Source organism: Gastrolobium bilobum, unplaced genomic scaffold, assembly GCF_033153095.1.
Source record: "Gastrolobium bilobum isolate Gb01-03AN ecotype WA unplaced genomic scaffold, APGP_CSIRO_Gbil_v1 utg589, whole genome shotgun sequence".
Taxonomy (NCBI): Eukaryota; Viridiplantae; Streptophyta; class Magnoliopsida; order Fabales; family Fabaceae; genus Gastrolobium; species Gastrolobium bilobum.
In genome coordinates this window covers 103,393-130,272 of record NW_026898229.1, presented here as the reverse complement: position 1 = coordinate 130,272, position 26,880 = coordinate 103,393, and the positions used below count along the sequence as shown (strand labels likewise).

The 26,880-nt window shown below is 32.0% G+C and overlaps 3 protein-coding genes across 6 annotated transcripts; 1 reads left to right on the top strand and 2 right to left on the bottom strand.

Annotated features, from left to right (window-relative positions):
- Positions 1–891: 891 nt before the first annotated feature.
- Positions 892–6,192, bottom strand: LOC133314044 (receptor-like protein 4). Its single transcript, XM_061515481.1, has 9 exons — positions 6,127–6,192; positions 4,073–5,128; positions 3,408–3,555; positions 2,264–2,335; positions 1,945–2,016; positions 1,685–1,756; positions 1,534–1,611; positions 1,202–1,396; positions 892–1,012 (listed from the first exon to the last, which is right to left on the bottom strand). Exons 1-9 carry the CDS (start codon positions 6,164–6,166, stop codon positions 892–894), a joined length of 1,854 nt encoding a protein of 617 aa, XP_061371465.1. The 5' UTR covers positions 6,167–6,192.
- A 7,173-nt stretch (positions 6,193–13,365) lies between these two features.
- On the bottom strand, positions 13,366–23,041 carry LOC133314048 (uncharacterized). Its single transcript, XM_061515483.1, has 5 exons — positions 22,997–23,041; positions 19,478–19,555; positions 19,340–19,414; positions 18,416–18,488; positions 13,366–13,958 (listed from the first exon to the last, which is right to left on the bottom strand). Exons 1-5 carry the CDS (start codon positions 23,039–23,041, stop codon positions 13,366–13,368), a joined length of 864 nt encoding a protein of 287 aa, XP_061371467.1.
- Positions 23,042–23,676: 635 nt separating this feature from the next.
- LOC133314036 (dormancy-associated protein 1-like) lies at positions 23,677–24,618 on the top strand. 4 transcript variants are annotated; one of them, XM_061515469.1, is made up of 3 exons: positions 23,677–23,776; positions 24,080–24,272; positions 24,582–24,618. In XM_061515469.1, exons 1-3 carry the CDS (start codon positions 23,677–23,679, stop codon positions 24,616–24,618), a joined length of 330 nt encoding a protein of 109 aa, XP_061371453.1. The 4 variants fall into 4 exon arrangements, with proteins under 4 accessions (XP_061371453.1, XP_061371450.1, XP_061371452.1 ...); XM_061515466.1 differs by having other exon boundaries at positions 23,677–23,783; positions 24,072–24,272; XM_061515468.1 differs by having other exon boundaries at positions 23,677–23,785; positions 24,086–24,272.
- Positions 24,619–26,880: the final 2,262 nt, after the last annotated feature.

The following is a 26,880-nucleotide window of genomic DNA, read 5'->3' as shown; positions in this document are numbered from 1 at the left end:
AGCTTAATTTAACAATGACTTGAGTTTAAATAAAATGCAAAAACTAAATCATTGATAGGAAATGTGAAAAGAAAATTGAACTTGGATTATTTACGAGTTTGGAAAGCTAGGTGAAATCTACCCCGAAGTTCTTCCAACCCATTATTTTTCCATCACTTGTAATTTCTCATTGTTCTTGTCAAACTTCAAAATCCAAAAATATTTTAATTTTATGCATTTTTATTAGTTGATTGCAGTTAAAACTTCCTGCAATCTAAATTGCTAGTCCAAATAGTGTCAACTACCTGAATTGATAATTGGTTCACAATTTTGGTAAAGAGAATACTTATACTTTCACTATAATACTTGCAGGATTTTCAGTACACTGCCGAAAGCATAATAAATCGTCACACTATTCTTCCAAAAAAAAATATAGATCGTCACACTAAAAAAGAAATTGAAAGAATTGTCTGGCTGGTCTGGATTTTGTTAATTCTCTATCCTTAGTTCTTTAATGAACAGTATAACAATATGATTTCTATAACCAATTCAACCATAAAAGCTTACTACTAAAAAATTCTCTAACAGATGGAAGAAAAAATAAATCTTCTATATAGTCTCAAATAGGACAGTAGAAAGAAAAAAAATTAAACATGATAATGGACAAAATTTTCTGATTTACAAATTACCAGGAGGGTTCTCAGCACGTAAGAAGTGATTCAATGGTCTCAAGGAACTTTCAATATTTAAACATGGTAAGGAGGAGAGCCATCAGAAGATCAGATTACACTGCCAATCATTCAAGAAATCAGGAGGCCGGTTCTCCAATTTGAAAAATAAAATCCAATTGAAGGCAGGAAACAGAAGAATACCAAGGCAGACTTCATTGGGTATCAGAATGATGGGATGGTATCATGAAAGCAAGATAGGCCCACTCTCAGCAGCAATGCGGGTGTTGCCATGATTAAGAGGCCTTGTCATCTGAACGTCACGTGTAAAATGGGTCTTTGCTTTTGCATACGGAGCTGCTGCCCTTACTGCAGGGGAGAAGGAGCATAAATTTTCATACAACATTTTCCCAAATTCAACCTAGGCTTAAAGTTAGGCAATTAAAGCCAAACTAAGCTTAGCTCAATATGAAATGTAACCCATTTTATTGACTTCAGTGGAAGTGGAACAAACACACTAAGTTTTGTTAGTATAACTGCAATCCACAAATGACGAATATCCCTTACCTGCAATTTGCTGAACTCGGAGGATATTCTGCTTCCTTTTCCACCAACAAACTGAACAGGTAATAAGAAGGAGAAATATAAAAGAAGCACCTAAGCCAATGCCAATTTTGGCCCCGGAAGAAAGATGAGGTCCACATGAAGGCAATCCAGGTATACCACACAGACCTGCATTGTCAGTAAAACTGCAGCCATCTAAAAGTTAGACTTAGAAACATTAATTACTCTGCGTAAAGAAACGGAATAAATAACATATGGTATCTCCTCTCGTCGCATACGTATTCAATAACTTTTGTCTATAGCTTAGTCATGGATAACATACTTGAAGCTGGCTCTGTGCAGCAGTCTTTCTCCAAGAGTTGCTGGGACCCTTCCAGACAGGATGTTGCTGTTAAGATTCCTGCAGGAAGACATTTTAATACAGATTTGTTGACTTCATATTTGTCATATGAACAAACACTAGAGAATCTTACAGTCTTTGTAATGATGTCAACTGTCCTAGGCTATTTGGAATTGATCCATTGAAAATGTTATAGGACAGATCACTGCATGATTCCATGGCATTCAGAAATGACATTAATTAGATAGCCAAAGCCAATGGCATTCAGAAATGACATTAATTAGATAGCCAAAGCCAAGACAACCATTTATGGAATGACACGGTGCACAACTTTCAGAAACTCAAAACAATGGAAAAATTTTATGAGAAGAAAAAGAGGAAGAAATCACTTACAGCACTTGCAGGCTAGTTATTGTACCAAGTGAGGATGGAATTGCTCCATGGATGCTGTTTCCACTCAAATTTCTGTAATGCATAAGCTAATAAGAATAAGGAATAGGCAAATGAACCTGCTGGTTGTTTCTGCTTATTAGCAAATAATGAGTTAAAAATAGGAAAAAAATAAAGTGGACAAATTACTCAAGTCATAAGTATGGTTTTATTGTCACTGATATATCATGCATAATACATACATACATACATCTATGTAGTGAGATAAATATTGAGACATAAATTTTTATCCAAAATACTAAGGAAACCTTTTAGAACTCACAGGATCTGTAGATTAGCTAGTCTGAATATGTCATTTGGCAAGTAACCCTTCAGACCTTGATTGTCAAGACCACTGTTCATAAAAGATCAAACCCTAATTAACCGAGATATTGAGATTAAATATTCAACATAGATTTATCACAAAATACAATATCTTTGTGCCCCAGTGGAACTAATCTCTTCGCTCTGCAAGGTGCAGTTCTATGATTTTTTTAGGTTATAATATATTTTTTGTTCTTATACGTAATACTTGTTTTAATTTAGTCTCTATACTTAAAAAGTTTTCAATTTAGTCCTTATACATTCAAGGATTTTCAACTTCGTCCTCGTCGTTTGTTGCCGTTATAACATAGTGATATTGGGTTCGAGTTATTCTATAGGGACCAGATTGAAACTGATTGTCATGCATATGGTGTAAAAATATAGTATTTCTAGTCCTTATATGTGATACTCCCTCTCAATTTGATCCCTACATTTCACTGTGTTATAACTCCAAACAGAAAGGACCAGATTGAAAACGATGTAGGAATTAAATTGAAAACTAAACAAATTAAAAATAAGTGTTACATATAAGGATCAAAATATATTTAAACCTTCTTTAAAATAAAATCGTCCCAAAAGAAATTTAAGAAGGGGGAGGGTCAATGCAAGGGTTATTACCTCGTTGAGGAGCAAACAAGGTGATATCAAATGCACGCACACGCACGTAAACATAGGTGGATTTCACTCTTTTTCTCTCTTCTCTTCATAAGACCCTACCCACTCTCCTAACACGCGCGCGCACACACGCGTAAAAATAGGTGGATTTCACTCTCTCTCTTCTCCTTATAAGGTACTACCCACTCTCCTATGTATGCAGGAGAAATATTAAACCCTATATATTAATTACTGTTTGAATGTAAGCTTTCATTATGCATAGAGAAATACATACGGCCAAAGCACAAAAATCTTCCTTCTTTCCTAACAGAAGGAAATCAGCTCCGGTGCTTAAGAAAAAAATTGATTCTCTGTTTTGGTACAATTCGAGAGAACAAATTGTTAAAGTGAAAAGGAGTAAAAGAATTAATGAGATGAGAACAACACTAAATGCTACCACACAATCAAATGTATAATAAAAGTTTTACATAAGGATAGCAAGAAATTACAGTCCATCAATGACCCAGCTGCCGCTACTTTTGTCTAATTGGCAATCCACTCCACTCCATGGATGTTGCTGAGGAACACATGGATCACCATTCCACCCAAACCTGGGCGGAAGCCCCAGTGCTGTCCTCAATGTTTGTAAAGCCTTAACTAGAGTAAATGAACAATGATCAATTTGCAAAAGTTCAAATGCATTCCAATTACCAAAAACTGCATTTGCTACAATTAATAGTTCATAAATCAGAGAACAAGTAAGGAAGATGCATGACAAAAGCAGTCAGAAAAGGAAAAGTATAAGGAGACAAAAGAGATCTAACAAATATGACATTCAATCAGAACGTAGCACAGCTTGTGGCATAAAATCCACGCTGTACTCTTGATAAGCTATAGACCCAAAAATTGAGTATCTTGAGATGCGTAATAAAATAAGGCACAAACTGTATAATTCAACATCATAATACAGTTCCTAGGCATGGACATAATGTTATCACTCGTTTCCAATGACATAACACAAATCCTGATTGAGGATTTCAAAGTCATTCACGTTCTCTGCCAAATTCAGTTCTGGTTTTCTTTTTTTTTTAATCATATAATGAATACCATATATCATTAGTATGAATATTCATGCTGAAAAAACAGTAACAGGGGTGGAGATCAGCACACGTACCTTCCTCCGATAAAGTTTTTGACTCAGCCATTATAACCTCAAATATCTCAATGGCATTGATTATGGCGAGATCACCTTCCTTTGGGCTCAATGTAATTGTCAGAGTCCTCCCATCAACGCCAACAGTTGTATTAAGCACAAGGGCAGTATAAAGATCCCCACTCAATTTTACAATGTCAACATCTTTGAAAGCACGATCATCGTTTATCATAATATCAAAGACCCTTTGCCCCACACCAGTCACTGAATTATCAATCTCTGCAAAATGTAACCAAATAGAATAGTTTCGGTTGGGATCCACCTCCAATGTATATGTTAAATCAGGGTGCCTATTAGTACTAACAAGCGCTGACTGATAAAGAGATTCTGGATAGAAGTTTGGTGGATGTGAAGCCTGACTTATTCTACTTTCGACAGATCTCGGTCGATCTGAATCCTGAGCAAAACTTTTAATGCCTTGCCAAAATCTGTCCCCTCCCCTGGCATCCCCACCATAATCTATGCCAAATCCTGATTGGCCAAAACCACAACTCAGTCTTTTAACTGTTCTAAGTATTATCCCTTGGCTCCATTGCGGAACAAAATAATAAGCTTTATCATCGATTTGAAGAATCTCGATAGAAAGGATTGCTGGATCTCCATGACCAGTGCTATGGAAACAGATTGAAACAGAATCATCCGTAAGAAACACTAGGGCCTCGGCAAATACTTGATCATTGTGATTGGTCCAACCTGATTTCAAAGAATATATTTGAGTGCCTTCAATAGAGACGTCAAATAGAGGTTCACTGATATCTCTAGACTGACTAACAAGTCCAAAAAAGATCCTGACTGAGTAGTGACCCTTTGGCACTCCATTAATGTTGTAACAATTTTCAGGACCTTCAGACAAGGGGAAAAAGCGGAGAGTGTTGAGTGGTGGGGTAATGTAACTTGGACGAGTTGCATTTGTGGCTATGCCTCCAATATATCCAAAATCTTTACGCCAAAGGGTAGTGGTTGGTATTGTTTGAACATTTTGACTAGCCCCACAGCTTAACCGCATAGCAAATGGTGCTGCAGTGATTTAAAGCATATCAAAGGAGGAGAAAACACAAAATATTCACTCAATTTTGAAAATCCTAATCCTGTGGCATGTGCAAGCAATCAAGCTAGTTCATTGACCCTCAGATTCACCAAGAAAATAGCTACAACCATGTAAAAACTGCCACTTCAGATGTAAATCTCAATATGAATTTCGTAGATTGGCAATAGATTGCAAAAATGAAATTTGATCACTTGCGTTAGACAATGTTGAATTGCATGCAATGATTTGTGCAATATGTGTGCTACTTAAAAGCATAACAGGCACAGGAAACCCAAAAAATTCCAATCTTGTAACAGTAATTACTCTTTTTTCATTAGAAGAATAACAATTATTACTCTGAATAGTAGAGTTTAACAAACTTCCCCTAGCTTGTAATTTTTTTTAAAAGAAAATGGTGTTAAAATTAATTTCTTCAAAAGTTTGGACAATCTAACAACTTCTAAGCTTCTCAAGATCATCAAAGTATCCAACGAGGGTGAAAATCCTACCATCCAAACTTGATTACTCCTTCACCATAACCAAAATAGTTAGCTCCAGAGATTAGTTAGATAAAGATAACGAATTTTCGTGTTCTCTATTTAACAATATACCCAGCACAGGTCTTTTCATACATGGACTAAACACAAAAGCTAAAACGTGAAAAAAGTTGAAATATGTTACCCCGTCATTCAAAATTTAAACCAACCAAAAAGAGAAATAAGGAAAGAAAAAAATCAAAAAATAAAATAAAATTCTGAAGCATTTTATTTAGCGCAAGCTCCAATTTATTCAGATTGAAGAATCACATGGATCAAAAGAAAAAAAAAAATGTTCATTGTTTTTCATTGATGACTGAATTGATAGCACAACACTAACAAAAAACACATTGAAAGCAATCTAAATCCAAATATCCTCAAGCATCAACATTTTCCCCTTTGATATACATGAAGGAGAGAGAAAAGAGAAGAACAAGCGAATTGAAGCTCACCTTGACCAGCTTCACAGGAAACAAAAGGAAAACAGAGCATCCATAGCAGAAGAAATCGAAGCAGCATTGTGGGAGGCTTGCCTTCTTTGCTTCTCTCTCTACAACAACTTCTTCTTTCTCTCTCTGTCTCTCGTCGCGTCCCCATTTTTTTTTTGTTGCGTGCTTTTCTAGAGAGAGAAAGAGAAGAGAGACAATGTGGGGTATGCACTTTTTGCAGCACACTCGCAAAATCTTCTTCGTTTTTAAGTCTACTCAGCGAGCGCCAAGTAAAGGAGGGGAACAGTTGTTACTTTGCTGCTGAGCCTTATCATGACCTCTGCAGTTTCAATCAGATGGTGCAGCTCTGCACTAACCAAAATGGCAACATATCACGCCTATCTGTATACTCTTATTTATTTATGATGAATTATTTTTCGGGATTCATAAATAAAGGCAATAAAAATCAAGTATATCTAGAAGTTTATGATGATGATGATTAGATTGACAAGTGAATAATATGATTGTTGATGATGATATTTTTAGATCCTAAGGTGGAGAATGTTTGTGAGGTTTTCATTGAACTTTTTGACTGAGGACGAATTGGCGCGCAATCATCGGGGAGCAGTGTATGTCTACACTTTCTATATATAAATGAATAATTAATTTACATTATTCGATGATTGTTGACAGAGTTTGTTCTATTTGAGCTGGAAGTTTCTTCCTTTAAAACATAAATAAACGAATATTACATTCCCCATTAAAATGAAATTACAACGTATATATAAAACAGTTATAATAATCAATTATAATTAATAAAATAGTATAATTAATTTTATTTAATTCTTAAAATTAAGATATTAGATATCTCTCTTAAAATAAAAGAATTTGAATTTGATTTATGGGGTTTATATTTTTTCAGTCCCTTAATGTCCATGTCTTATTGAGTCAATGCTGACTCATCGTATCTAATCAAATTATATTTGTTGACTCATCCTAATTCAATCAAACATTAAAGTATAATGATTAATCAATTAATAATTCAATTAATTACAATTTATATCTAATATATATATATATATATATATATATATATATTTATTATCAATAATCTGGAGACAAAGTATCAAAATCAATTTCCAATAGTACTCATATCGCACAAAATAATTTTATCAAAGGTAAAATTTATATTATAATTTATTATCTATCACCATCATATATATATATATATATATATATATATTATCACTAATTTATAGTTTATTATTATTATTAATTTATTATTATTATAAATTACTATAATTTTTCTGATATTACATTCTTAATCAATTATTTACCATATATAAAGGTTACATCATTAAATATAGAAAATCATAACCATAAAAAAGGTGAAAACATTAAATGTGAAGAGAAAATCATAACCATAGAAAAAGTGAAAGCATTAAATGAGAAGACAAAATCATAACCATAAAAAAAATGAAAGCATTACATGTGAAGAATCATAACCATATACTCCATAGCACGGACACGTGATTTTTTTGAAAATTTACGTGTCCGACACGTGTCCGACACGGACACGCTCGGACACGCTCGGACACGCGTCCGACACGCGGTCAACATTTGGGGACACGCGGTCAACTCTCCGACACGTTTCGACACGTTTTTCCGACACGCAGTCAACTTTTTCGGACACGCGGTTAACGCTCGGACACGTTTTTTTTTTGTTTTTTTTTTGTTTTTTTTATTTTTTTTATTTTTAAATCTTAATTTTATTACTTTAACTAAATATAAAATAAATAATTTATAAATTAATTTTTTTCTGTTACGAAATTTGACATGAAAATTTAACAAAGTACGAAAAATTATTTATATTTATATTTATGTTATGAAATTTAAATATTTGATTAGTTATATGAATTATTATACACTTTTATATGTATTAAATATAAATTATATTATATATATTAAAAAAATTATTTAATATCAAAACGTGTCCCAACGTGTCGAAATATGACATTTTTTAGAATTAACGTGTCGACGTGTCGTATCGTGTCGTGTCCCGTGTCCCGTGTCCGTGTCCGTGCATCATAGACCATATATATACATATTATTGTTGGACATTAAACGGCCAGAGAATTTTACGTAAAACATTAAATTTCACTCTTTTTTATCCTTATTTCCTTTAAATAGTAATTATTTTCATAAATAATAATTAGTAATTAATAATTAATATTGATGCCATTAAAATTTAAAATTTAAAATTAAATTTATTGTCAAAAATAATAATATAATAACTAACCCGCCAAAGAGAATTGAATTAAACTGTAAATAGATTACAAGTCCAACTATTTCAACAATTTTTTTTTAAAAAGTTATATATGTCAAAAAGTCAAATATTAATTATTTTATATACAAGTCAAATATTAATTACAGTTAGATTATTATTGACTTTTTTCTTTCCTTTTTTATTTAAAAAACTCAAATATTTGGAAATAAAAATCTCAATGATTAATATATAATAATTAAGATAATAAATAATGTAAATATTATTATTTTAGAAATTGAGATTAAATTTATTTACTCAAATAATAATTAATATCATAAATAATTATCATTTATCTAGTGCAATCTTTCATAATGATAATTTAATTATTGATTGATAATAATAAATAAAAATTTAAACTTATTATTATGATAATAAATTGATTATTATTTTTTTCTACCGGAACATAAACATCTCATGATTTCTAAAATTTCAAATCTTTAAAAAATAAAATAATAGCTGGTTAATCACAAATAAATAAAATCACAACACAAATAATAATATTTCACGAATATACACTAGCATTCAATCAATTATGAATTATGTACGATATCATTCACCCAATTTAAATGATATTAAATATTTGAGTTCAAACAAAAAGAAAAAAATAATATCAATAATGTTATAAAACTAAGAAAGAGGAGTTAAGAGAAATAAGAGAAATGTATGGAAGTATAGCAGAAATCTTATTATCCATCTATTATTATAATTTCTATAAGAGTCATGTGCTTATATAGCACTTTAAATATAATGGAGGAGTAATCAAGTAAGTAATTTGAATACATTATTAATATTGTGGTTACATAATACATCAAAAATCATCAACAACTAAAGAATCGTCCATATCATGAGGAAATTGGGTTCGAGTTATTCTATAGGGACCAGATTGAAACTGATTGTCATGCATATGGTGTAAAAATATAGTATTTCTAGTCCCATGTTGTCCAGATATAAACTGATTGTCAACTAAAGTATAGCAGAAATCTTATTATCCATCTATTATTATAATTTCAGTGCGCAGCAGAACCAGTAAGTGGAGCGGAGGTTCAAATGTCTGTCCCAGTTGTCCAAATCATGAGGAAACTATTATTCATGTTCTTCGTGATTGTAGACATGCTAGGAGAATTTGGCAATCTTGGTTTATAGGTTCGATACCCAATTCCTTTATGAATTCGAATTTGCAGGATTGGTTGACTTTAAATATCGATAACATGTGGTCCTCCAATAAAGTGAAGGACTGGAGGGATATTTTCTTTACTACTTGTTGGTTTTTGTGGAAGTGGAGAAATTTGGAGATCCATGAAGATCATTTCTGTCATGATGAGCAATCACAGGCTTCAATTTGGATGTTTGTCCAACAGATTCTGCAAGCCCGAATTTATCAGCGTCGTGGTGATTCCAACGATAGCGTTTGGACAGCCCCCAAGCAAGGTTGGGTTAAGTTGAATTGTGATGGAGCTTCTTCTAGTGGCATGAAAAAAGCTAGTTGTGGTGGTATATTAAGAGATCACAATGGATCCTTTTTGGGAAGCTTCTATTGTAATTTAGGTTCCTGCAATCCTCTTGATGCAGAATTATGGGGATTACTGAAAGGTTTGGAACTGCTTTGGGGAACAGGGTTAAAAAGAATAGAGCTAGAATGTGATTCTAGCCAAGCCATCCAGATGTTAAAGGAGCAGCATGAAGATCCTAGGGACTCTCAAGTCACTAGCAGATTGAGATTATGGTTAAAAGCAGATTGGACTATTCATCTTGTTCATACCAAGAGGGAAAACAACAAATGTGCTCATTGGTTAGCTAAAGCTGGGCAGACTAATAATCTCCATTTCAAGATTTTTAAAGATCCTCCTCCTCAGTTGATGGAACTTATAGTTGCTGATGCTAGAAATATGTCTAGCTTGTTAGTTTCTGATTTGTAATTTCTTTCTGTTTCTGGGGCTTAGCCCCTCTTTATTTACAAAAAAAAAAAAAAAAAAAAAGAATCGTCCATACATCACAAGGTATTTGAGAGGTCAAAATCCATCCATATATTAAAATATATATTTTATAACAAATAAATCATTATTAATAATAAATGTAACGTCCTCTGAATTATAATAATTTAAAAAAAAATTACTTCAAACAAATAAGAATTATTTATGATATTGCCAAGTGGATCCTGTGTCTGGCTACCAAGGAAACACGGACACTTGTAAACACAGGAAGAGTCGTGTCTGACACGCTCCGACACGGCGACACGCTCCGACACAGTGTCGAACACGCGGTTGACTTTTTCCGACACGTTAACCATTCCGACACGCGAATTTGACCGTGTCCGACACGGTCAAATGGCATTTTCGTAAAAAGTTTTTAAATTTTTTTTTTAATTTTTTTTAAAAAAATTAAAATATATTAATAAAGCTTTCACCTGATCATATCAATTTTATTTTTTTTGTCTTTTTTCCCCTTAAGTAGATAAGATATCATCTAGCATCATTGTTGTCAATTCCTATTATGCTCTTGTTGTATCTCCTTCTCTCTGATCTCTCTCTAATATGATTTGATATCTCTATCTGATATTATATTTCTCTCATCCCAATTCTTATTTTTTTTATTAAAACTTTCATCTTTATAATGTGTTGATGGGTATTATTAATTTAGTTTTATTTTTTGTTAAATTATTAAATATTAAATGAAATATACACTATATAAATTAAAAATATTATTTAATATTAAAATGTGTCCCAACGTGTCGAAATTCATAATTTTTTAAGATTGACGTGTCAGAGTGTCGTATCATGTCGTGTCATGTGTCGCGTGTCGTATCGGTGCTACATAGCTGGCTAGATTGTCCAACGAGAGAGACTCTAGAATGCTGGTAATGGTACATGTATGACTCTCTAATCTCGTTAATGGAGCAATGGGATTGATTTGGGCTAGATTCGTTAATAATTTTCATCAGGGGTTATTTCAACAAAAATAAAATTTTGAAAAAAAAGGTACAATATTCTAAAAGCCTATAGACTACGACATATACTTGTCAGAGTGGAAATGGTGTGAGGAGAGATATCTGAAAGGCATCATATTTAGGGAAAATTTTAATATGTTACCGTGGCACTGAGTTGCACTATAAATTCTCGAAAACAGATAATATAAATATTAAAGTTTTTTTTTCTTTTCTCAAAATTATTGGCTAAGACAAATATAATTTTTTTAATATTTATATTATATATTTCAAAAAAATATTTCTGCAATTATCGCAGATATATCTGTATTAACTCCCAAAACGACGTCGTTTTGAGTTTGAAAAATTAAAAAATTATAATTATAAAGACTATAATAACTCTGAAATAAATTAAAATTACAAAAATACTATAATTTTTGTCCCAAAATGACGTTGTATTCCACTCGCTGCAGATAATTTATCTACAGTAACTGCAAAAAAACGAATCCTATATATTTCTAAAAAACGTAATGCAAATATGAGCATCTCATTAAACACTCGTTGCGATAGTGGTACAAAAAATGCTCTTCATATTTAGGATAAAACGGAGTTTCACCAAACAAAATTTGCGAATTACCGAACCATCTTTTTATATAGCAGAACGAATATCTGATATTTTACTTTTAATGAACACATAGTGAATAAATTCTGATAAATGAAGAAGTCTGCGATGTAAAAGAATTAGTTTATATATTTAACCAATAAAATAAAGTTCGTCAAAGATGGTCTGTAATTACACAATGATTGAAGATTTGGTTTTCTTTTATTTTTTGGAAAATAAGGTTTGGTTTTCACTGAATCTTTGCAAAGAGAGGGTCTAATGCCCCACCGCATGAACCCCAGATGTGGTGGTGGAGGGTCCATTTCTTTTACACTACTAATGCTTTTTTTAAGTGAACCACACGATCCTTGCCCCAAAAATGGAAATAAATATAAGACAATAGTAGTGTAAAAGTATTACTTTTTACTATATTTGATAAAATCAGTCAGCGTCAGATATTCTGTATTCCTGGAGCACAGAAACTTTTCTCGGCAGAAGCAGAGGCATTCAACATGTTCAAGTATTTTGGTTATTTGAGCAAGACATTCGTATATAAACATATATGACACTTAAGGATTACTAAGTGCATCTTAAATGTGCATTCGAAGAAATTGGGGGATATTGAGCCGACAAAGAATAATAAGACAATATCTACCAAAACCTAAAAGTTATAATTTATTGGGAGAGTTGAGAGTTTCAAACTCAAAATCAGATTTGTTATATCTACCAAAACAGAAAAATAAAATAAAAACAGGACGGTAGCATGCCGGATGGTCAGCAAGTTAAACATAATAATAAAACATTTTACAACTTTGAATGGCCACACTCATACTTAAATGATTTATGTTTGATGCATTTTTAGTATAAAATATTTCACATTATCTATTAACAATGGAGATCATATCTAACAGAAGGCAGAGAAAAATAAAATTATGTATATTCATTGAGTTCATGTAAAGAACCTTGAGATACACCACTCAAAAAACTAGTTCAAAGGGTGGAAGTGCCCAAGGCCTTATAACTCCACAGTAGTTGCACATACAACCAATGTGGGACTATATATCTCAACACGCCCCCTCACACAAGAGTCCAGTGGACTTGAGTGGATGATGCAATAAGCCCAGCTTACCTGTGCTAAGAAATTTCACAAGAGAAAGTGAGGGGCTGCGAGGATCTGATACCATATTAACAATGGAGATCATATCTAACAGAAGGCAGAGAAAAATAAAATTATCACTTAATTATGCATTGTTTTATCATTAAAAAAGTTTTAACTTTCATAATAATTACCTGGTTTGGAAGTTATATGTAAAACAATACATAATAGAGTGATAAAAAAAACTTAATACTCATGATGCATCAAAATTGAAATCATATATAAAAAACGAGAAGAATATCCATATCTTAAACTTTATATCAGGGTATCTTGAACTTTTCTCCTGCAACAGTTTGTCCTTTAACAGCGGCTGGCTGAATGGCCTTGCATTCGCGGCATGGTGATAGAAAAGACCTTAACACTTTCTGGCCAAACCACGTCCTTTCCTTGTTTTTATGGTTTCTTCCTTTGACAAGTTGTTCATGGTATTTCCTTGCGCCGCTTGTTTGCTCACTTGACATCTTGCTACTCACATGGTGATCAATTACTAGTAATGACCTTAAGGAAACGGTGGGATTTGTGATGAGAGGACGACGATTAATTGGTTGAAATGCAATTGCGTGTGGTTTGATTTGTCCATTGGAAATAAGAACATCAGCAGGTGTTATCTTGATTGGAATTGCACCAGAATTTATGTCTGCTTTAATGGTTGCAAATTCAAAATCTGAGTCTTGCTTGCTTACTTGGGAGTGTTTATTCTGGTTAGGAACAGAGGGCTTTGGTTGTTGCTGGTCTTCGGCAGAAACAAGACCAGCAAAAGAGAGTGAGTCGACTGAAATGCTCTCTGTTGCAACATGCGAGGCAAGCTTGTTTCCTTTACGGGTACCCATTGATTCATGACTAAATTGGTTATCTAACTCCAAAACTTATATATATATGTGTATATGTGCAAAAACTTACATCTTGGGACCACTTTCTCATACAGTTGGATTGTGTTTTGCCGACTCGAAAAGTTTATTTTTTACCCTCTCCATATATATGGGCATATTTTAAAGAAAAATTCTCAAAAATCTAAATCAAACTAAAATATTAAATTTATAAATAGTTACTAAATAATAAATAGTAAGTCACTTATCCAATTATGCGACTTAATTTTACCAATTATGTTAATTAAATTAAAATAGAATTAATGTCATTGTTGTTAAAATCTCGATTTATTACTACGATTTTATGTTTTTACGATTTTTTTTCATTAAAATGATTTTACTAATATTCCAAACGCTTTTACATTTTTACGATTTTTTACGATTTTTTTACATTACGATTAAATGTTTTACGATTTTTTAATTCTCTTTCGATTTTACTTAAGATCTCGATTTTATCATTGGTTAATCTATAATTAATTTAGTTCTTAAATGCAACAACTTGTGTTGAAATATGCCTTTATATAAATTAATCTTTCAAAAGGACAACTTCATTGTTATAAGTTAATCTTTAGGAATTTTGTGTAGACAATTTAATTAAAATGTGTCTACTTACTAGCACTGACTGACAAAAAAGATGAACTTCAGTTGTTATTTTCAAAGACCAATTGTATATACCAACATTTTTAAACATTAAAATAACACTCATTAGATCAAATTATATATATAAATTAAAATATTATTCTGGCTTCAATTATAATAAGTAGCCAATAGAATTGAGTTTGTGTTGAAGTCTATCATCCTTATAGTGGGATTGTCATGTCAACCATTTAGCCCATTGATTCATGCAGGAGAAGTTTGCATATTGGTGGATATTACAATGTAGAGTGATATAATAAATATAATATACTTAACCCTTTCTTGAAGTCATTTTCAAGTCATTTTCTTGAAGTCACATGAAGTGTATCTCAAATTTTTGTCTTTGTTATCGACATGGCATAAATACGAAAAATTAAGAAAAGATTCTTAATTGATATTAATTTTAGTGGGGAATCAAGCATTGAACCCAAAAAACCATCATAAGGTCCAAAATTTCATTAGTAAAATAAAACCTATATGTATGACTTATTCTCTTTTTATTTTGTTGTCACTATGCACACATCTCCCTTTAATTATGTCACTGTTTCATCGTGCACAATGATATATTTACCTAGATCCAATCTCTATCTCCGAATAGAACAGTATTTGTTATTACTGTATCCCTCAAAAACTTGCACAATGCATCCCAACCAATAGCTTGGTCAAGTGGCTAACCCTCGAGCATGGTAAGTCTATTACTCGATGGTTTGTTATTTATCGTGTTGTGAGTCTATCACAGTACACGTTTCACTGTCGTCGGCTTCTATTCTGGTTTTTACTTAACCTTAATGTTTACGAAAGGGTGGACGGAAGGCCAAGACCTGCGTTGCATTGAAGTGACTTTGATTTTCATTTCTTAGAAAGGGTGTGATTATAATTTTCTTGCTGCAAGAGTATATCCTTCCATGAAAGGGTACAGGCCCACTTTTCTGACCCCTCGTAAGCTTGGGAAATTATCCACTTTAACTTCGTAGTTATGCTTCTTTTGATTACCGAATATAAGTAATATGCATATTTTTCAAAAGAAAAAAAGTGTGTATTATTTTAAATGATATAAAATTATGTCATTTTAAATGAGAGAAATAGATAGATAAAGGAATAGAGAATATGAATAAAAAAATACAAAAATGTGAGTCTCACCTCTTTATAAGGCTGAAAATATATAAATTATGTCATTTAAAAAGACAAACACTTTTCCCTTCTCGAAATATTGAAAATAGACGCACAAAGCGGTCCAATGAGAATCAATGCGTTGCTTGTGTTAAATTCCGTGACGTACCTACCGGGAAAAAAGTCTGTTACTTCAGAGAAGTACTATCAAAATAAAATTTAATATTACCGATTTCTTTTCATTATTTCATTAATTATCTAATTAATTCGATTTGATATAGATAAGATTACGAAGATTTTTTCTATAAAATTTTAGAATTAGTGTTTTTTATGTTGTAGCATATAATTTATTTTTTATACACATAAAAATAATGCTATTAAAATCGGATTTATTAATTCGATTGAGATACCGGATCACTGAATTACTGATTCAACTAATGGATCACTGGTTCAACTGTATGATCCATAATTTTATATAAATCTATAATTTATATTAAAAAATTATAAACATACTCTAATAGTTGAAAAAATAATATAAATTTTAAATATTTTAATATGAAAAATAATAAATTATACATTATTGTCTAATAAAGGATCAAACAACATATAATGCTTGTGATATTGATGTTTCAGGTTCAGTAAACGATACTCTAACTATAAATCAAATCAAAGTTCCCTGCATAGTATATAACTAAGATAATATTAGTATTGTAGGTACATAACTTATGTAAGTCAGTAAGTAACAGATATCACTCAACTATGTTAATTATGATTTTTTTGGAAAAGTTTTTTAAAAAAAACTCGGGCCGGGTCACTGGTTAACCAGCCAGGTCACCGATTTTCACCAAAATCCGTCGGGTCACACTGGGTCAAGTACTTGGCCGATTCAATTGATAATCGGACCGGTCAGATGACCGGTTCTCCGGGTTCCAGGTCGATCAGGCCGTTCCGGTCCGATTTTTACAACATTGCATAAAAGTGTGTGAAGTCTATTATTTTTTCTCTCTTCTCTTCGCATGATTTCACGTAGACTCCATATAATTTTTGTTCTTGCAGAAAATAAAATTATTTATTACAACCATATATAGGGTAAGATCCTTTGATACTGGTATCAAATTTTAAAATTTGACACCAAATCCTAACCATTGATTTCCATCAATCAACAGTTATGATTTTCGCCAATCAAATTTATTAATTAATTATTAATTCCTAATAAATGATAATCGTTGATTGGCGAAATCAACAGTTAGGATTTGGTATCAAATTTTAAAATTTGAAAGGATCCTGTCCATATATATATATATAGTGTTTTACTTTTCTTCGACCACTTGACGTCCAGCAAATAAATTCAAGAATGATAACCATAAAAAGGTGGGTGAAAACATTAAATTCTGAGAATCATAACAATTAATAGTGTAAAATTTATTGTTGGATGTTCATCACAACCGAAGAAATAATTTTAATATATATATATACTTGAAAAAAAACTCAATTGAGGGTAGATTTGCAGCATATTTCAGTCCACAAATTATACTGTGTTTTTCGGCCTTGGGTAAGTAGTAAGTACCAGAATTCGTTTTCGATGCATGATCTCTTGGGCCAATATTCATTATTAACATGTTGTACAATAAGCAGGAGAATTCAAATGGCACTGGGCATTTACCGAGGCCACATAGTCATTGAAACGAGAGGCGACTGCAGGCCCATGGTTTCGTTTTGTCTATGGGCCTCTGGGCGAGCTGACTCTAATGGGTCCAAAATAAAGCGCTCAACTCATCCATACTTCTCCCACAGGATTAGCTTGAGCAGCATAGTGTCTTGTAATTAGCTTTTCCCATCTCTTTGTTCTTGACGACAAGAAAGTACTAAATTGAATAGGCTTCTTCTAGAATTTGAGTTCTCGTTTTTTCTTTTACCTTTGAAATGTGACTGTATGACGTGTTATTAAGGTAGTGTTTGGTTGAGGATAAATTTTTTTAAAGTGGGTAATTGTCTTTACTAGGAAAGACGTTGGAAAGTTAGTTTGGTAGGAAAGTTTAAAAAAAGTTATTTGGTAGCGCAAAATATTACTAAGAAAATTGGGTTAAAAATCCTAATGTGTGTTTGGTTGAAAATAAAATTGTGATGGGAAAAAAATGCAAAAGACGAAATTAACCTTTTTATAAAATTAAACATTTTCACTCGCTTTCTTCTTTGAATTGCTACTTGCAACATCCTCAAAGCAACCCCATTTTCACTCACTTCCACCCAAACCCAGTTACTCATACTCTTCAACTTCATGTCCTTTCCCAACCAATCATCCACTTAACAATTGTGTTGTTCATTCCTCACTGTTCAACTCACTCTCTTCTCTTTTAAGTCCAGTCCCTTTTCAGCTAAGTTGTTTGGTTCTATGAAAAGTTTCAACTAAATAAAAAAGGAAGAAAATTTCGATTTGGGTCGTGAGATTTGATCCATTCAAGTTGACTATTCCTGTTGTGACAGCTCTGATACCTTTGGGTTCCAAACTTTCTGTGGTTGACAATAACTGTTGGGTTTCCTCCAATGGTGATTTTGCCTTTGGGTTCTTTAACATTTCTGATGAACCAAACCAGTTCAGTGCTGGCGTGCCATTTTCAACGTGTGGTTAAGAAAGAGGGGGTATATTTGTCATGCCATTTTCAACCATTTTCATTTATCTGATACCCTCAACAAATACCACCTGTTGAAATGGATTCTTCAACAGTGTCAATATCCAATTTTTGCACTTCTTCTTGCATTGCTGGGGAAACCTGTTTGTTAGGGAAATTTTCCAAAAAGCTTCAACCAAACGTGGTTGAGTCAGATTCCCACATGCACTTACCCACCAAAATTTTAACTTCTCCACAACTAAACACTACCTAAGAGACTAAGGGGACGTTTGGTATGAGAGATATTTTTTTTACCGAGAAAAAAAAGTTACAGAGAATATGACGAGATTTTTTTTATCTTGGGCAACTTACAAAAAGTTGTTTGGCAGGCCAAAATTTTTGCCAGAAAAATTGAGTTATTATATTAATGCTATGTTTGGTTAGTTGTGAAATATATGTGGGAATGTGGAATAAAATTACAAAACTACCCATCCTGTTTGAAAATTTGTTAAACTATTCCTTTTATAATAGGGTTGTGTGTGTCCAAAATTTTTAAATGTGCTTTTTATAGGGTAGGTTAAGAATCTTGGTTCTTAGATAAAAAAAAAATACCACCTTTTGAATTGCATTTTTTTTTGCCAAAGTCCAGTTGAAAAAATTATTCATGGGAAACATTTTATACTGGTATTTTTTAATTTATCTCATACCAAACATGGTAAACCTATTTTCCCTACACCACTTTCCCAAAGATTCTATCAAAATCTTCATACCAAAAACCCCCTAAATTGAATAGGCTTCTTCTAGGATTTGAGTTCTCTTTTTTTGGTGTAAAAAAATTTAAGTGAGATTAGAAACTGGAATCCCACCAAAATCATGTAGTGGTGGATTCAAAATATATTTTTATATCTATATATTTAGTGTCAGGTTCATGACTCATGGGTAGCACCATCGAAAAACTTTTTTAAGGAAAATTTCTCTTCAGCTTCACTGGCTCTGCGAATGTTGGCCTTCACCTGAAATGCACTCTTTGCTGGATCCACAGCATGGGTCCTATCCACATCATTTTCAAACTCCGAAGGAAAGAACCTCTACGAAACAAAATAATTATGATAACAAGCTCAAACTATGTTTCTATGTCAATCAATAGTTACTACTGAAGCATCCACAACAGCCTTCAAATTAGAAGGTGCAAGATCACGTTTCAGTATTATATTACAACGTCTTGAAATCTACAATCATCAAGGGAGAAACAAATTTGTGTCTGCACTTGCAGATAGTGACACAAGTGTAGGTCCGCCAATAGGGTCAGGAAAAATCTTGTATCTTTTTCATGATTTTCGGGAGGGATTACATATTACCAACTAAGTTCTTACATTGGCTAGCGAATTTTAAACGCACACCCTTGTGAGATATGAACTACACCCTTAACCAACTGTGCCAACCTTTGTTGGCATTTTCTTCTTTAGATAATTGTTGATTTTTTTTTATAACATGATATACTTTTGGAGGAAAATGTTGAAAGTTTTTTTTTTATAGGAAAAGTGAATGTTATATATGAAAATATTTTACCAAGTCATTTATGAATTAATAGTAACCGTTGATGAATGCATACATTATCATCCCCTTAAAATGAATATATGAAAAGTGAAACTGGTGGATATAAGGATTTGGATCTTCTTACGTGAAAAAGTGATCGTATAGTCATATCATGTTATCTGATCACAATCATTTATTGATGATGAAATAAGAGAAAAAAATATATATAATTTTTAAATGAATAATTATAATCACATGATTACTTTTTTATATGAGAGAATCCGCTCTCTTGTGGATGTAGTGTTGGAGTCATCACATAATTTGTAAGATGTTGATAAAACTTGTTTCGTGTGATATAACATTCTTTTCTTTTAATTGATTCTTCATATACGGAATTTTTTTAATAATTTAATTTTGTATCATTTTGTAACTCCATTATTAGCACTTGTGGTAGAGCAAATTTGTGTTGGAAAAAGGTTTGTGGTGGAGCAAATTTGTGTTGGAAAAAGACCCGAATGAAGAATTTCAATTGAGATTGACATCACCTGGTAAGAGTAACGTTGTAAGAGGTTTTGTTTATTTTTTATTTCTTTTAAAAAAATAAAAAATGTTGGGTACAATTATATATTTTATTTTGAAGGGTGATGTAATGTAGCAATCAAGACTTATTATTATCCCTTAATCCTAATTATTTATTATTAGATTAGTTTATCATTATCTTAGTTGTTAAATTATCTTATTTATATTATGAATGTTATTAATTTTAAATTAAGATTTTTGTATATTGATTATAATTGTAATTTTATAAATTATTAGCTTCCAATTCTAGCTGTAGGACAAGAAATCACATTCCTTATTTTTCTTTACTTTTCTATATTATAATTTTTGAATTCATTATAAGCAAACCAATGCGGAGTGAAAAGTGAACTTGGAACTCTCTTGCTCCTCCCCAATTCTTCCATGCTTTTTTACCCGTTTTATACAAGTTTTATGAAAGTTTAATATAAAACTCCTTGTTAGTTATACTTATCAACGTACTCTCTACCTTATCGCTGTATATGATAAGGTGGTAAGTGCTAACTATTTTTGAGAATCTCGAACCCTCTCTCTTTTGCAATCGGCATCAAACTAAAAAATTTAAAACCCAATCTTTAACTGTCTATTTCGTGAATCTAACCGTTATAATTTATTATATCATATTTATTGATTTATTTATTAATTTTTATCAATCTAACGGTTATAATTTAACGATAATTAATAATTTGGCTTTAATGTTTCTATAGTGAATGTAGATAAGTTATCTACATTTATTCTCAAAACAACATCGTTTTATGTTGAAAAATTAAAAAATTATAATGAAAAATACTATTATAACCCTGAAATAAATTATAATTACAAAAATACCTTGATTTCTGACTCAAAACGACGTCGTTTTGGACTCAATGTAAATAAGTTATCTACATTGACAGTAGAAAAAGCGAACCCTAATAATATATTAATAAATATAATTCAATAAATTATAACTGTTAGATTCACGAAATAAACAGTTAAGATTTGATGTCAAATTTTTAATTTGACACTGGTGTGAAAGGATCCTACCCCATATATAGATAGGATCAACTTACACTGGTGTAAAAAAAATAAGTCTTACACTAAATCTTAACCGTTGATTTCCATACAAATAACGGTTAAGATTTAGTGGATTATATTAATTAATTGATTAATATCAACAATAAATTTTAACTGTTAGATGCACGAAAATCAACAGTTAAGATTTGGTGTAAGACTTACACCGGTGTAAGAACAATAAATCTTACACTTAATCTTAACCGTTATTTTTTGTAAATTTGATGGTTCTAATTTGTTGAGAATTAATAATTAACTAATGAAAATTAAAGGTGGCAAATTGGACGGCCCGCCTCGCCATAAGGCTGCCAAAAAATGGGCTGGCACGCCCCGCCCTGTTTGGGTGAGTTGGGACAGGCTGCCCACAGAACTGATGACGTTTTACATTAAATAAAATATTCAGCCCAAGCGAGCTAGCGAATTGGCGGGCGGGCTCGATGTGCCGAGCTCATTTTTCCACCTCTAATGAAAATAACTCAATCAATTATTGTCGTTTGATTGACGGAAATCAACGACTAAGATTAGGTGTAAGACTTACTATTCTTACATCAATGTAAGTTGATAATGTCCATATACATATATATGGGATAAGATCCTTAAATTTTGAAATTTGATACCAAATCCTAACCTTTAATTTTCGTCAATTAACGGTTATCAGTTTTTTAGAATTAATATTAATTAATAAGTTTGATTTCCAAATTAGCGAAAATCAACTGTTAAAATTTGGTGTCAAATTTTAAAGTTTAACACCGGTGTCAAAAGATCCTCTGCCTATGTATATAGGTTCATTTTTTCTGCAGTAAATGTAGATAAGTTATCTGCATTGAGCTCAAAACGACGTCGTTTTGGGATAAAAATTAAAGTATTTTTGTAATTATAATTTATTCCAAGGTTATAATAGTCTTTATCATTATAATTTTTGAATTTTTCAACTCAAAACGACGTTGTTTCAAGAGTGAATGTAAATAACTTATTTGTATTTAATGTGTGTATATATATATATATATATATATATATATATATATATATATATATATATATATATGGGCTTATCGTTTCTCAAGCTGCTTGAGATAATCTTATCTCCGGCTACTAAATCATAACCGTACAAAGATGGATCAATGATGATAAAGGAAGAGAGAAAAAGGAAATCATAACCATTCAAAGGCGAATCAATTAATATAAGAAAATAAATAAATAAAACGACGTAATTTTGAGATAGCCGGAGATAAATATATATATGAAAAATATTTCTCAAGTTGCTTGAGATATATTTATCTCTAGCCAGCCCAAAATTATGTCGCTTTATTTATTTCTTTATATTTATTGATTCATCTTTGAATGATTATGATTTTCTTTTTTTCTCTCTTCCTTTATCAACATTGATCCATATTTGTATGGTTACGATTTAATAGCCGGAGATAAAGTTATCTCAAACAACTTGAGAAACGATAATATATATATATATTTATATATGTGTGTGTGTGTTAATCCACCATAGTAGTTACCTCAGGTAGCAGCTTTGGTGCAACAGGCCTGTAAGGCCTTTTCATCCACGAGAAGAGTGACACGTGTCTCGTCCATGGTAGCTAAAAACTTCAGCAACTATAGTGCCGTGGCAATTTGGAAAAAAAATTACCCTACATTTAGATATATTATTATGAAAAATGGGGCATTACGGTAAATTTCCTAGTTATAGGATATATCTTTGCATTAAAAGAAAACACTGAAGTTGGGCCATGAGCTATTTCGTAAGCTAGTCCCACATCACCATGGACCCCATATTGCTCTGAAGAATAGGGCAAAGGACCAACGAAAAATGTGTATTCAGGTTCACAATTGTAAGCCAACCTACATTTTACCCGGTCTTACATCTTTATCCATCACTCGCTCCCTCATCCAATTTGTTCTCTCACTCTTTCCGTCCTCTGATTAACTATTACCAGTCACTGCCATACTATATATATCAAAACAAAATACAAGTTACACACACTTGGAAGCAGGAAAACAATACATCCCACTTTAGCTTAACAAAATATAACCAAGAACACCACATCTTGTTACAGATATTAATTTAAGCATCACCCTCTAGATATAAATATAAAGTGCAAACAAACACATTGTGATCCCCTTATCAATTGATTAAGAGATCAAAGAGAATCACAGGGAAAGAATAATTAACATCAAGATGGTTCTGCTAGAGAAGCTGTGGGATGATGTTGTGGCTGGCCCTCAACCTGAGCATGGCCTTGGCAGGCTTAGGAAGATCACCAGCTCCCAACCCCTGAGTATCAAAGGTACCTTTCTATAATATTGGTATATTTTCATACAAATGATTTTATTATATCTCTTAGCATACACTTTACACATGATTTTTTTTTTTTTTTAATATGGATAATATACAAGCCTTTTTTTACCGTGTACTTCAAATTAACTTTTTATTTCATAAATGAGGTTGACGAAAATTCAACTCTAATTACTTGGCGATACCTGATAAGATTGAAACCCCCTATGTGACTTACAATATCTCTTAAGTGGTGCATAAGCTTGAGAATTATTACTCTTATTATTTTATTTTTTTCTGGGTGTAGATGAAGGAAGCATGTCCCACGGGACAATGTCTATGCCGGGGACACCGACAACCCCAACAACACCTGTGTCAGCGCGTAAAGTTGACAGCGTTTGGAGGAGCGTGTTCCATCCTGGAAGTAACTCGGCCACAAAGAGTATTGGTGCTGAGATGTTTGATAAACCACTACCCAATTCTCCCACTGTCTATGACTGGTACATATACGCCTTATATATTCTATTGCTATATATGTTGTGTTTTGGCTTCCAAACTTCAAACCTTGAAATTCATCGCTCATTGCACACATATTCAGTTCTTAGCGCGTTTTGAAGAAAGTAACTACCGAAGATAAATGATACTGAATGCTCCCAAATAACATTATTTCAGATTATGCCATGCATGTTGGTAAATATATATTTTATAGTATTATAGGAAAAAAGGCTGATTTATCGTTGATTTTTTATCCAACGGCTGTGGATCTGTGTTGCTTGTGCTAAAATAAATTGGGTTATATGTGATGGCAGGCTCTACAGCGGTGACACAAGGAGCAAGCATCGCTGAGGAGTACCTGAGATGAGATACTGACTGAGTGAGCTTTGTTTGGTTTTTGTGATGAGATGTAATTTCAAGTCCAATACTTGACGATTAATATGCTTTGCTATCTTCAGTTTTATACTTTTAGCCCTGTCAGTCATCAACTTTTGGCAACGTTTAAGGGAAAAATTGATTTCATTGAATAGTAAATTGATTTATATGTAAATGAGGCTCTTATCTAAAAGAGCAAGAGGAGATTTTAGAACATTATAATATATCAAAATATTTCAAATAATATTTATATTCTTAATACTCTCTCCCAAGATGAAAAGTGAACTTCCATCTTGAACAAGACTAATTTTAATTTTAAACTTTTTAGAGAAAATAATTTTATTTGAAAATGAATCCGCATTTTCACACGATTTAAGATAACATAGGTTGCGTAACTATACAAAAATCCATATGATGTATACAATGCCTGAAGATGGAGAATTATACAACAACATGGATTGAAAATTTAAAATGGATTCGTTGAAAAGTACTTAATATATTGTGAAGTTCGAAAAATATATTAATTTATTTTTTAAAATAATGTCTCTCTCTTTTTTTTGTTGGTATAATCTGAAAGGTATATCTATTTAACCTCTTCTAGTCATCTTTTTCAGTAAAAAAAATAACACCGAATTAAATAACAAGAAGAATAACTATCAAAATATATTTATTTCTTTTGAAAATAATGTCACTCTCCTATGTTAGATTTTTACTCTTTTTAGAGAACAATAACTAAAGCACAATAATATATACAAACATAATGTCCCGTGCAAAAAGTAACACCGAATTCAAAAAATTGAATAAATATAAACTACCAAAATTAAATAACAAGAAGGCAAGCTACTTTTCCTATTTTAGTTTTAATGAAGTTTGACCAAGTAAATGTGAAAATGTAGCCCAACGTAACATGATGATGACATTCAAAATTTAGACTTTTCAAAAGTATTAGGATGGACCCACCACCCAAGTTATTATAGGTACAAAATAAATAAATAAATAAAAATTTCTTTTCCAAAAATGAAGGAACATGACAGTCGCCATATATCTTTACCGTTTTCGAAAGTCGAACAAGCCCATCGAAATAACATATATATGACCAAATCCAGCTTTGGGTTTTTTCTTAAAAAGAAAATAGCCCAGATCACTAAACCCAACCTCTACATTTTTTAAAACCTAATACAAGCATCTTAAGAAAACAGATCGGAAGACTTCGGGTAGAGAGATTTCACACTTACCTGCAGCGGGAAGATGCAGACCGGTGGATTGGCAAGGTGGTGCGCACGGTGGCAAGCGGACTGTGCGCGGTGGAATAGTGATGTGTGCGGTGGCACGCGATGATTGGGGTAGGTGGTCAAGGCAGCAGTGTGCACAGTGGCACGCAGTGAATGGGTATGACATTTATCCTAAAAAAAAATAGATGTCGACACACATTCTTATACGTTTTAATATTAAATAATATTTTTATTTATATAATGTATTTTTTTGTCCATCCTCTTTTCTCATAATTGATTTCTCTCTCATTTAAAATAACATAACTTTAATACTTTAAAATGACACACACTTTTTTCTTTCATTTAATATTCAATAATTAAATAAAAAAATAAAACTAAATTAATAATATCCATCAACATGTTATCTTTCAACTTTCTTTTCCAAACCAAAACCACATAAGAAAAATTGATTTAAAATCGGAATCCAGAGTGTTACATAAAGGGAGAAAAAAAAACAAAAATCAGATGTAACCAATGACAACAATAACAAAAAAATACACCTAATACCAAGAATCGTAGCAACGTTCTTCACAAAAGGCAAAAACATAAACTAAAAGAAAAAGAATCAAATCTAAAATTATTTACTGAATACACTGTAAAATAAAAGAACATCAAGAACACAATCAAAAATTATAAAGGTGGAAGCTTTTATAAAAAAATATACGAGAGAGATCAGATCAGATTAGAGAGAGAACTTAACAGGAATGACAACGATGGTGATGAGATGGTCTATTATCTACTTAAGGGGAAAATGGGGGAATTGATATGATCAGGTGGAAGCTTTATTAATATATTTTAATTTTTAAAAAAATAATTTTTTTTAAAAAAATATAATATTTTTGTGAAAATGCCATTTGAGCGTGCCAGACAAGGTCAAATTCGCATGTCGAAATGGTCAACCTGTCGGGAATATTGACCGCGTGCTGGCACCGTGTCGGCATGTCGGACACAACACTCCTTATTTTTT